We start from the raw sequence: 13,179 nt of genomic DNA, 5'->3' as shown, positions 1-13,179 counted from the left end.
CCATCTCCTGGTTTTGGCGGTAGTTGGACAAATCTTCATGAGCATGAAGGTTCTTAGAACTGTACACCACCCCTGAAAATGTTATGGGAAAATTTTTTAAAGAAGAAAACTCATTTTATATATATATATATATATAAAACTATTCAAGGTACAATTAAAAGCAACATTGTCTTAGTCCATTTTACGCTTCTCTAACCAAATACCACAGACTGGGTGATTTAAAATGAACAGAAATTTATCGACTCATAGTTCTGGAGGCTGAGAAGTCCAAAATCAAGGTGCTGGTGTCTGGCGAGGGTCTTCTTAATGTGTAATCACATGGCAGGAGAGGAAAGAGCAAGAGGGGGCCAAATTCTCCCTTTTATAATAGCATCAATCCCACCCATGAGGGTGGAGCCCTCATAGCATAGTCACTTCTAAAAGGTCACCTCTTAAAGGCCTCACCTCGGCTGGGCATGGTGGCTCGTGTCTGTAATCCCAGCATTGTGGAAGGCTGAGATGGGCAGATCACCTGAGGTCAGGAGTTTGAGACCACCTTGGCCAACATGGAAACCCCATATCTACTAAAAATACAAAAATTAACCAGGCATAGTGGTGGGCGCCTGTAATTCCAGCTGCTTGGGAGGATGAGGCAGGAAAATTGCTTGAACCCTGGAGGCGGAGTTTGCAGTGGGCCAAGATCACGCCACTGCACTCCAACCTGGGCAACAGAGCGAGACTCTGTCTCAAAAAAAAAAAAAAAAAAAAAAAAAAAAACAGCCTCACCTCTTAATATTGTTACAATGGCAGTTAAAGTTTAACATGAGGTTTGGAGGGGACATTCAAACCATAGCAAATATTAAAATTCAAGCTGTACTAAATGTGTATACCACAAGACATCATGATACAGAGTCACGATTCTTGATGGCCAGTAGATATATTTTAGTAAACACGAAGATGCCAACAGAAGGGCTTTCTGAAAGTAAAATAGAAAGTAGCCATTCTGTCAAGCCAAGTGTTCTCCTAGGGAATTGTCTTATGTGCTAAAGATAGAACATTGTACAAGCCAGACCTGAGGGAGATTTCCTTCTCTTGAGTGTAGACAGCAAATCACACAGCTGAATAAGGTAATTTCAAATAGTAATCAATGCTATGAAGAAGATAAAATGCAGTCATGTGGTCAGGCATGATTAGGACAAGCAGGAGAGGTTTTCAGGTTAGGAGAACCTTTGAGGAGGTGTTACGTGAGTTCAGACTTGAAAGGTGGGAGGAGGTCACTCTGGGACCACGAGGAATCAGACTCGCTGCAGGAGGAGCAGATCCAGGCTGCTGAGGTAAGAGTGCATTTGGCATATCGGCAAAATGGAAGCCAAGGGTAGCTGGAACCTAGAGAGTGAGGGGACAGTGCACAGGGGCAGAAGAGCTAGACGGGCCCAGGCCGTGCACCTTTGCAGGTCATGGGAAACGTTGGATGTTATTTGATTCTGGAGGAAACCACTGGGGCTTTTCAGCAGTGCCCGATGTCTGTTTTATGCTTCGGAAAGGTCCATGTGGTTGCTGGGCAGAGGGTGGCCAGGTGGTGACACTATGGTGAAACAATGGTACGAGTGTCCCCTCCACTTTTGGAGCCAGAAGCAAGGGTCCTGTGAGCACTGTTGGAGTAGCCCAGGCCAGAGATGTGATGCAGTCATGCACCTGTAACAGCGTTTCGGTCGGTGACAGCAGCCCCTTAAGATTATAATACTGTGTGTTTACTCTACCTTTTCTATGTTTAGATACACAAACACCATTGTGTTACAGTTTCCTCCAGTGTTCAGGACAGTCACCTGCTCTACACGTTTGTAGCCTGGAAGCAATAGGCTGTACCATGTAGCCTAGGTGTACATTAAGAATACACCATCTAGGTTTGAGTAAATACACTCTATGATGTTCGCGCAATGACGAAATCGCCTAAGAATGCATTTTTCAGATTGTGTCCCTGTCATTAAGCAGCACCTGGCTGTACCTGGAGCAGGTGTGTAGCAGTGGAGATGGGGTCAGATCCAGCTCCATGGTGAGGCAGGCAGTTGTTTGCTAATAGGGTGGCAGAGAGAAGGGAAGTAGAGCAGGGAATTAATTTAGGGTGATGCCCAGGAGCTTTGTTACAAAACTGTGCTGGCGTGCTACCCCTGCTGAAATAGGGAAAGCTTTGGGTGGGTGTGGGTGTGGGGATTGCTAGCTTATCTTTTGTCTAGTTTTTTCCTTGAGACAGTCTTGTTCTGTTGCCCAGGCTGGAGTGCAATGGTGCGATCTCAACTCACTGCAATCTCCACTTCCCGGGTTCAAGAGATTCTCCTGTCTCAGCCTCCCAAGTAACTGGGATTACAGCCATGTGCCACCATGCCCGGCTAATTTTTGTATTTTTAATAGAGATGGGATTTTACCATGTTGGCCTGGCTGGTCTCAGACTCCTGACCTCAGGTGATCTGCCCACCTTGGCCTCCCAAAGTGCTGGGATTAGAGACATGAGCCACCATGCCCAGTCATTTTTAAACTTTATTGGTTTTTTGGTTTTTTTTGAGACAGTTTCAATCTCATTGCCCACATTGGAGTACAGTGGTGCCATCTCAGCTCACTACAACCTCCACCTCCTGGATTCAAGTGATTCTTCTGCCTCAGCCTCCTGCGTAGCAGGGATTGCAGGCATGTGCCACCACACCCAGCAAATTTTGTATTTTTAGTAGAGATAAGGTTTCTCCATGTTGGCCAAACTGATCTTGAACTCCTGACCTCAGGTGATCCGTCCACCTCGGCCACCCAAATTGCTGGGATTACAGGCGTGAGCCAACGTGCCTGGCCATGTTTAAACTTCTTAGAAGTACAGATTATACAATATACCTATTATACAGAAGTCAGATTTTTAGGACAGGGAATCTGATTTCTGAGAAAACTTTAATAGAAGCCAAAATAGCAAATAATGCTTCTGACCAAAGTATCGTCTCTCAAAAAGTATGTTTCTTCACAAATGTTGAAACTTCATTTTGTTCTTTATTAGAAACAAAATATGATCTTACACAGTAAGCTTTACAAAATCGAACAAAACGTGGATATATGTGCTTTTCCTGGGGCAGCATGAGATTCTTTATATAACATATCAGACACCCCACACCATAGCCTACCAGCAAACAGTGGGATTTCAGAAAACAGTATGTTAAAGTACTCAAGACATTGCACTCTTTGTTAGAAGAGAAACTTTCTCAATTGTGTTTCGCGGCCCAGGAGCCTGTATTCTCAAGATTTGGAAAAGAAGCTGACCCAGGGTTTCATTATTTTGGGGCAGCATGGATCTGATTAAAAAGCCCTGCTGTTGACCTTCAGCCAGGCTGCCCTTTACCTCAGTCGACTCATCTGAAAAATAAAGACTTGGAATTATATGCCTGTATTTCTGAGGCCTCTTTCCAGCTGCAAGTTCTCTTAATCTCCTATACAGGTTGAGTATCTTTTATCCAAAATGCTTGAGACCAGAAATATTTTGGATTTTTGATTTTTTCAGAATATGGAATATATATATGTACTACCTAATGAGATATCTTGGGGGTGGGACCTAAGTCAAAATACAAAATTTGCTTGTTTTATATAGACCTTATACACATAGCCTGAAGTTAATTTTTTTTTTTTTTTTTTTTTTTTTTTTGAGACGGAGTCTCACTCTGTCGCCCGGGCTGGAGTGCAGTGGCCGGATCTCAGCTCACTGCAAGCTCCGCCTTCCGGGTTCACGCCATTCTCCTGCCTCAGCCTCCCGAGTAGCTGGGACTACAGGCGCCCGCCACCTCGCCCAGCTAGTTTTTTGTATTTTTTAGTAGAGACGGGGTTTCACAGTGTTAGCCAGGATGGTCTCGATCTCCTGACCTCGTGATCCGCCCGTCTCGGCCTTCCAAAGTGCTGGGATTACAGGCTTGAGCCACCGCGCCCGGCCCTGAAGTTAATTTAATACAATACTTTTCGTAATGTTGTGCATGAAACAAAGTTTGTGTACATTAAACCATCAGAAAGCAAAGGAGTCACTGTGACCGCCCGCTGGGTTCATCTTGCCCGCTGCCGAGGTGGAGCTGACTTACCAAGATGGGAATTGCAATAGAGAAAGAGTTTAATTCACACAGAGCTGGCTAAGTGGGAGACTGGAGTTTTATTACTTAAGTCAATCTCCCCCAAAATTCAGAGGCTAGGGTTTTTCAAGGATAATCTGGAGGGAGGTGGGGACTAGGGAGTGGGTGCTGCTGAGTGGATGGGGTGCAATCATAGGGGTGTGGAAAATGGTCCTTGCGCTCGCCGAGTCTGCTTCTGGATGGATGGGTCCACAGGACCAGCTGGAGATCTGGATGGAGTCATCAGAAGTGCAGAAGCCTGAAAAGACATCACAAAAGGCCAATCTTAGGTTCTGCAATGGTGATGTTATCTGCAGGAGTAATTGGGGAAGTTGCAAATCTGTGGCTGATTTGTTAGTCCAACAGAGGCAGTCTGGTACCCAGACAAAAAGAGGGTTTGTTTGGGGAAAGAACTGTTACCATCTTTGTTTTAAAGTTAAACTATAAACTAAGTTTCCCCCAAAGTTAGTTCTGCCTGTGCCCAGGAATGAACAAGGGCCGTTTAGGCGTTAGAAGTTAGATGGAGTCAGTCAAGTCAGATCCCTTAAACTGTCAATTTTGTCATTGTTACATTTTTTGCAAAGGCAGTTTCGTCACTATCTCATGGTGGTGCTCAAAAAGTTTTGGATGTTAGGGCGTTTTGGATTAGGGATGCCCGCCTTGTAATATATGACGTTTAATGTATAATATTTTGCTACCTAAATACTTGTAAATACCTGCAATAACAAGGAGGGCCTGGATAAAAGTGAGTCTCCCTAGGTGTCCCTGTATCTGCAGCACTGAGACTGTTTGGTGTAGATACCAAATAAATACCCGAGTGAACCAATAAATACATGAATAAAAGGAGCTAGCACTGAGTAGCACATGGAGGTCATTCTTTGAGGATACCTATCCTTTTCTATTATGAAGGCAGAAAAGAATTGCTTTGCATTTAGGAATTTTTAAGTGACTTAATCACTTCAGAACTTGAGTGATTTGAAAACAGTGTGACTAGAGTTCATAAAACCTGTAAACCATTAAGGCTGAAAGGAACCTAGGACATTCTGGAATCAAATCCTTTCATTTCCCTGTTGGGGAAATCCAGGTGCCAGATGTTACAAGTATTTAAGTTAATAACTGGTTAAAAACTGACGAGGCATAGGTTAAGGCTGAGGTCACTTAGCAACACCCCAAAACCTCACTAACAATATTTCTTAGAACTGATATATATGATCCAGCATCCCCCAGCACTTTAAGTGCTCATTGCTGTATCTGTATATTTTTTAACAGGGAGAAAGTAAAAATTCATCAGTCTCATTGCCAAACCAGTTGTGCCATAACGCTCTCATAATTTGATGAATTCGTCTGTCAGTATCTATTTCTCTTGTTTGCGCACTGGCTCTCCTGCCTCTACACACATATCCACTATGTGCAATTCTGCAAACTATTTTATTTTCCCACAAATCCACAACATCATTTATGTCAACATGTAAGATGCACACTCGTGTTTTTAGTGGTCACAGAGTATTTCATTTGATTCCTTCCTCATATTTAGTCATACAGTTTCTCTCTTTTTTTTTTTTTTTGCTATTATAAACAAAGCGGAAGTGAGCATATTTCCATATGTATATTTCATTCCTAATTGATTGTTTCCTTGAGAGAAATTTCTAGAAGTAGAGCTGCTGGGTCAGAGAATAGGTGCATTCATATTTTCTTATCTGTGTTGAAAGGCATTAGAGATAATAGTCCATATTCCACTTCCTAAAATGAAAAAGTATATATATCACCTTAGATATAGGCCCCGTACAGAAATTATTTTATTAATGGTATCTCAGATCAGTTGAAAGGTTCGCCATTTTAAGGAATTATTTTAAAAGGCTAGCATTGCCTCCTTACTGTATTTATTTTGGAAGAACATGGTGCCTTCTCTATGGGGTTCTTAAGGAGGGCTGGCTGTAGCCTGAAGTGGGAGCCTACCTTGTAGCTGAGACCAGAATATGGAAGCAAAGAGGTTTGCTGTGTGCTTGCTACTTCATGGAAGCTTTAAGATAATTCTTCGCAGGATACGCTGCTGATACCTATGCAGATGATAGCCTTTAATGCACGTCAGACACTCAAGAGTAGCTTGTCCCAGGGGCTTTATGTATGGCAAATCACGGTTCTCTCCATGAGATTTAAGTACATGGTTTTCTTCCCTTCTAGAAAAGCCGGCTGGGCGTGGTGGCTCACACCTGTAATCCCAGGACTTTGGGGAGCTGAGGCAGGTGGATCATGAGGTCAATATATTGAGACCATCCTGGCCAATATGGTGAAACACAGTCTCTTCTAAAAAATACAAAATTTAGCTGGGTGTGGTGGTACGTGCCTATAGTCGCAGCTACTCAGGAAGCTGAGGCAGGAGAATTGCTTGAACCCGGGAGGCAGAGGTTTCAGTGAGCTGAGATCATGCCATTGCACTGCAGCCTGGCAGCAAGAGTGAGACTCCATCTCAAAAAAAAAAAAAAAAAAAAAAAAAAAAAAAGCCCACTGCACACAGACACGGGGCATGGAACTACCTACCGCCCCTTCCTATCACTATTTCTAGTGCAAACATGGCAGTCTTTCCACTCAGCCCTGCAGAAAAGAAAGTGATTTTCCCAGGAACTCTTACCTTATGTAGTCTGAACTTTTCCACAGAGCTGTCTGGTAATGTCATAGCCATGATGGAGAAGGCCGTGGGGCCTGGAATCTCCTTGCTGTGCTCTGCGGCCCCAGCCCTCTGCGGACACGTGATGGGAGTTTTTAAAGAGTGACTTTCTTTTGTCCTTCATGATACAGCCCCCAGTCCCTCCTTTAAAATACCAGCTTGTGCTGTAATTTCAACTTTGCCTTTTGCCCTTTGACCATCTGTGTGACAAGAAAGCCATTCCAATGGTTCAGTAAGCACCCGCTGAGGCTGGCTCCCCACAGATCCAGCTCGAGGTGCTGGTGGAGACAGCCCGCCCTCTGCTGTGTGCCATGATCCCAGCTGGAGCTGCTGCACATCCAGAGGGAGCCGCCTCAGTCACACTCCAGCAGACAGGTGCAAATGGAGTGATGCAGACAGAAAGAAAGCAAATCACACCTCAAGATTTATTTTCTTTCTAGAAACACCCGCCGGGCAGCAGAGGTCTGGATGGATGAATACAAAAATTTCTATTATGCAGCAGTGCCTTCCGCTAGAAACGTTCCTTATGGAAAGTAAGTGGCAGTTCTGCATTCTCACAATTACTGGGGATTCTTGGGGTGCGGGGGTGGGAGGTAAGGGTCTGCCACCAGGGTTGAGGACAGCTACCCAGGTGCCAAGGCAGGAAGGGGTTGTGGGCACGGGAGCATGGGCAATCCACACCACACCACCTGCCCCAACCCTGATCTCAGCAGATTTTCAAGTTTGATGTAGAAAGCCCATCTATTCTTAAAATTTATAAAGGAATCTTATTTCCCTCTTCTCCAGTATTCAGAGCAGATTGGAGCTTAGGAAGAAACTTAGCTGCAAGCCTTTCAAATGGTACCTTGAAAATGTCTATCCAGAGTTAAGGTAAGTCCCCAGGGATCTGGGGTTTCACTTTGTAAGGGCTTAGAAGCCAGTAAGGCCAGAGAAGCAGCAGAAGGGAAATGGAGGTGGTGCTGCAGGCATGAGACTGGGCACCTGGGCCCCAGTGAGAGTCTGTGGTCTCACCCCGTGGCGTGGACCTGAGAATCTGTTCCCAAGTTGACCTGCTGCTCTCTCTGTCCTGCAGAGCTGCCCTCCCATGCTTCAGAGTCCCAGAGGCAGTCCCTGGGCCTCAGCTTGTTTTTGGCTTGTTCTCCATTGGCAAGGTGATGGGCTGGGTGACCCGGAGGACTGGTGTCTGACAGGCTTTTTGAGTGTCTGGGAGCAGTCTCCAGCCTCCGCAAGCGTGCGCTGTCTGCGGCCAGCCCTCGATCCCCCCCGCCGGGCGCCTTTGCCCGCCTCTGATCTGCTGCGCTCACCCCCAGCAAGGCTCCGAGCATGGGGACCTGACCACGTGCCTCCCTCCTCCCAGCTGGCTTAATCACATGTGAGACAGGAGTAATAATGCCGCTGCCCTGCGTCCCTCCGGGGGATTCATGGCAGAAACACCTTTCCGAGCATTATTTCCACACCCGGCCTCTTGTTTTAAGCGAATACGAGCTCCTATCCGGAGGGACACGCTGATAACCTTGTGAGAAGACCTGTGGATCCGCTGGGGTGGAGGAGCCACCTGCACTTCGTCGTCTTAAAGGACTGTCAGGCAGGTCGTGCCTTAATGCGGCGCATTCCTTATTCTAAATATTCCCAGAGCATTTTACAGCGGCTCACGTATCTCCAGCACAGTGCCTGAACGCACGACTTGCCACCATTATCTTTCCGCTAACGGCCCCTTCAGTGCCCTTGTCATGGAGATTTGTTGGACAGTTAGGTAATGCGGCCTCTCTGTGTTGCTCCTGTTCACTCACTTGGCTTTTTGGAACCGTTTTCTCTGCTTTTCAAGTAACATGTCAGGTGCCAGGTGGCCCATCCCCGCTAGGAGGAGAACAGGAGAGAACACAGCGTCCTTCTCCCTTGGATCCCTGCCGTGCAGGACGGCTTTTGCTGGGGATTAAGAGCAGCAATGGTCACCGGTGGGAAACCGCTATCATCAACTCTCCGTCAGCCGAAGCGGGGCTTCTCTTCAGTGGATTTTGACACAACCATGCTACTCACTTTGCTTTTTCAGTCACAGTGGACTGCAGTTTCTCACAGAGGTCACCCGTGGTTTGTAGTGACACTGGGCCCTGCACCCACTGAAGACCACATCTGAGCACCATCCCAGCTGGCAAATCTGCTTCCCCTACCTGTGGGGGGTGAGGGAGACACCAGCCTCATGTTTTGTGTCTGTAATATCACTGCCATTTACTGAGTGCTTCCTACAAGCCAGGCACCGGGCCACGTGCTTTACACAAGATGTTTTATGTAACGCTTGCAGCGGATCTGGGTAGCCCGTAGCCTACGAAAGGGCAAATCGAGCTTCAGAGAAAGGGAGTCTTGCCTGAAAGCCAGCACCTGGCAGAGGTGGGCTGAGGTTCCCATCTGGTTCTGAAGCATGTTGTTCTTCCTCGTGGCTGTGGCTTTGTTCGCATCAGGCCACCTGACAAGTCTACTCACCTTTCCTGTCTTGACTGGATAAAGGTCAGATCCTAAGTGTATTGGAAAGTTCAAGGCAACAGGATCTGACCACATTGATTTTCTAAATGACCTCCAATAAGACTAACATTGAAGAGTGTCAGGAGTTTTTCCTTCCTTTCCAAAAAGAAAAAAAAAAAGACCTGATACAGAATATAAAGAATACTTCTCCAACATACAGTCTTAAAGTGTTGGAAGTCCAGAGCCGGGGAGAAATGCCGTGTCCCTGACACACACTACCTGTGGTAGGAAGGGGCACGATGCCTGGTCACTGGGTCTTTCTCTTGTTCCTGTCACCTGTCATGAAACCACTGAGCAAAGGGGCTGGTGGACGGGAGCTAGTGGTCATGTGCAATTAAGCAGGTGATTCTCACCTTGTTTTTCAGGGTTCCAGACCATCAGGATATAGCTTTTGGGGCCTTGCAGCAGGGAACTAACTGCCTCGACACTCTGGGACACTTTGCTGATGGTGTGGTTGGAGTTTATGAATGTCACAATGCTGGGGGAAACCAGGTATGTGCCTGGGGAAGCCAGGTCACCTGCAGGCCCAGAGAGAGCAGGAGTCGGGGGTCCTGAGGTTAGAAGTCCTGGCTACCACCTTTCTCCTGGGATGAGTGATGTCTTTGAGGAAGCGCCTGGCTCCTGCTGGCCACAGCCTCTTTGACAGCCAGCCCCAGGGCCAGATAGGATGTCACACACTTTGGTGCATCAGCTCTGTCATCAGCTTCGGACCAGGCTCTGCTGCAGTGGCAAGGGTGCACTGGTCACAGTTGCTGGTTGCAGGGCCTTGGTCTTCTTCCTGCCAGCTCTGTCCTCTCGGCCATGTGCACTCAACACCAAAGCACCCGTTCTGCCTCTGCGTCTGGCCCCAGAATATGATGTCTACACCTGCCTGGTACCCCTATATAACAGATTCTTAACTGTGGGCACTAAGGCAGCTGCTAGTTACAGCCCCTGCCTGTTAGATAATGATAGCTTAAGATAGAAGATATTCAGTATTAATTGCTTCAGTTGCACACATACACACCTTTTCCTAGAGGCATAAAATCTCACAACTGCCAGGCATGGTGGCTCACGCCTGTAATCCCAACACTTTGGGAGGCTGAGGTGGTTGGATCACCTGAGGTCAGGAGTTCAAGACCAGCCTGGCCAACATGGTGAAACCCATCTCACTAAAAATACAAAAAATTAGCCAGGCGTGGTGGTGGGCATCTGTAATTCCAGCTACTCAAGAGGCTGAGACAGGAGAATTGCTTGAACCCGGGAGGTGGAGGTTGCTATGAGCCGAGATCGTACCATTGCATTCCAGCCCGGGCTATAAGAGCAAAACTCTGTCTCAAAAAAAACCAAAAAACAAAACACTACCTTCTCTTCTCCCGTCATCGCAAAGGAGAGACAAAATGAAGGATTGATGGGTCCAGCTGAGACTTTGGATTCTAAAAACAGTTTTCCCATGAGATAATAATAGGGATTGGGTGAAAATCCTGTGTCCTCTAACCCCCTTCCTGAAAACTTGCCTGGCACTGGGAGAGCCTGCAGTTTTAAAAGGCGGGTTAACTCCGTGTGTGTATCCTAAATGTATTGATTTCTTAACTTTCTTTAACTGGAAGTATTTTTGAAAGGGGGCATGTGCTTTTGTGTAAAGCTGGGTGCGCCTCCCAAGTGAGTGTCCAGGCAGACCGCAATCCACAAATACCTTGACTCCTTTCTTCACTTGGTGATGTGGTTTTAGCAGTTACTTGCAATGGCCTGGACATCCTAAATTAGAAGAGAGAGAGGAACCTGCCTGCCTGGGGCTTGACTGGGCCAGTCCCCATCCAGCATGGGCATAGGGCAGGTAGCCAGGGCCTGGCCCAGGTTCCCCTAAATCCCCAGCCCTTAAATAGAAGATACTTGGCTTTGATGAGTCAGAAAATAAGAGAGAGCCTCATTTTCTCATGTGATTTTGGTAGAGTTGATCCTGGATTCTCCGTATCAGCGTCAGCAGTCTCGATGGTTTGGAATAGCTAAATGTGATGCTGTGTTTGGGTAAGAGCCAATGGGTCAGGTTTGCTGACAGGTATGAGTGTGCTTCCAGTGCCTGTGCACATGTGTGACACACACACACAGTAGCACATATGCTCATCACATTCTCACACAACAGCTCTCTTCTCATGATTCCTGGGCTCAGTCTCCCTCTCTTCGTTATGCACATGCACCTAGACTCATGTCCTGCTTCTTTCTTCTTTTTCTCTATTACTCAGATGCAGAGCTTGTTTTGCTGTCTGTTTCTTATACATGACTTCATATCATTGATCTCTGTCCTTTTGAGAAATATTGTTGGAGGATTTTCTACTTGGCGGTACTATTTTGTTAGAGAAAGGGATTAGAAGGCAAACAAAGCAATCCCTCGCCTTCAAGAACTCACAGTGGAGTTCTTGAAGTGGAGGAGCCACTGTGGGTTATGAAACAGAGGAGGCACCTGCTCACCTCTGTGCTGTCCGGGTGGCTGCACCTCCTGTTATTCCTGTTGCCCTCACCTCCATGTTTAATCACTGGGCTTCCCTCTGCCACGTGGCAGGACTGCATGCCATTCCCAGGCTCCCAGGCCCTGGCATCTGTGTGTAGTCTCTGGGCTGTGAGGACACTCCTGGGGAGCAGGGTTCAGGTGTGGGTGCACACACAAGCCAGCCTTTGGCTGTAGCCTGATGGACCAGTTTTAGGTATTTCACACTGTAGCAGGTGAGTCCCCCTGGGTACTCATCACAGGCCTCACCAATGTCAGGAGTCACCTGGAGGGAGGAACCCATACAGAGGCAGGGAAGGACAAAGAGAGTGGAAGATGAAGCGGGTAAAAGGAGGAGGAGCCAGCTGGTATTGGCGGGTTGGGCAGAGGCAGAGGGGAAGGTGCCGTCCCCACTGTGACCGTGCTTCTGTGTCTTTGTAACCCCTCCTTCCAAGACCCTGCCGTTAACTGTGTTCTCAGTCACTGCTGGGAAGTGGGGGCCCAAGGGACTCACTCAGAGGTGATGGAGGGTGCTGTGCGGTGCTGCTGTGGCTCCTGTTGTGGTCCAGGTGTGATGGGAGGAGGCGTCTCGCAGGCTGTGTTCCTTCTACACTGATCACAGCGTGTTTCCACGGTTTGGGCTTCATTCTTGAGATCTGGAAAGCAGTGAGCTTGGGGAGAGATGTTTTATGTGTTTCCATCTAGAACTTAGTGAAAATGCACCAAAATGCCCTCAGAAAAGCAGAGCTCCGTGAGGAAGGGGGAAGTGCTGGTTCTCATTCTCAGCAAGCTAGGTTTCATCTAAACTGGACAGACAGTGCTGCAGGGCTTGGTCGGTCACACAGCATTAATGCAGATTTCACCAAACACAGACATGTGGATAATTCATGTGGGGCTGGGTGAAGCTTACCTCTGGTCTGTGGATGACAAAACGGACGACGTGCCCACCCAGGTTCCATACTGTCTGGGTGTTGGGCCTCTTGTGATCCCTGGCCAGCCTCACTTCGTGTTTAATCACTGGAGTTCCCGCTGTCACTCTGCACTGTTCCAATGATTCACGGAAGGTTGGAGAGGTCACTCCTTTCTGAGTCAGCGCCTCTGCTGGAAAGCGACACACCTTACGCTACAGCACATTAAACCGAAGCGTGTGTCCAGGCCCCAGCCAAGAGAGTTGGTCATCAGAGTCTCTGGCTGCAGCTTCATCCCCTGTGCGTCAGGCTCTGTGACTGGCTCGCCCCACCGCCAGCATTGCTCCTTAATTACTGCACAGCTGGTAACACGAGACAGAGTCCCGGCCCTGTGGAGGCGGCAGGCCTACGGGAACCAAAGACTTGTGTAGCTGCTGCCTGTGACCCTTCTCACCTGCCCTCAGGAGGACAGCCTGTGTCCCGCCTTCAGGGCTGTGGCCCTCGCCCCACCCCGTCCTGCCC

The 13,179-nt window shown here is 47.6% G+C and overlaps 1 protein-coding gene across 1 annotated transcript in view; it reads left to right on the top strand.

The window, feature by feature from the left end:
- Positions 1–13,179, top strand: part of GALNT2 (polypeptide N-acetylgalactosaminyltransferase 2) — a 104,524-nt gene that overhangs the window by 78,710 nt on the left and 12,635 nt on the right. Inside the window, exons 11-13 of the mRNA XM_017885590.1 lie at positions 7,209–7,301; positions 7,555–7,638; positions 9,651–9,777. Of these exons, the coding sequence (XP_017741079.1) occupies positions 7,209–7,301; positions 7,555–7,638; positions 9,651–9,777 (304 nt within the window). The remainder of the gene's footprint in view (positions 1–7,208; positions 7,302–7,554; positions 7,639–9,650; positions 9,778–13,179) is intronic.

Source organism: Rhinopithecus bieti, unplaced genomic scaffold (genome assembly GCF_001698545.2).
Source record: "Rhinopithecus bieti isolate Rb0 unplaced genomic scaffold, ASM169854v2 scaffold_14839, whole genome shotgun sequence".
Lineage (NCBI taxonomy): Eukaryota > Metazoa > Chordata > Mammalia > Primates > Cercopithecidae > Rhinopithecus > Rhinopithecus bieti.
Note: the sequence above shows the minus strand (reverse complement) of the source record. Positions and strands in the feature narration are given on the sequence as shown.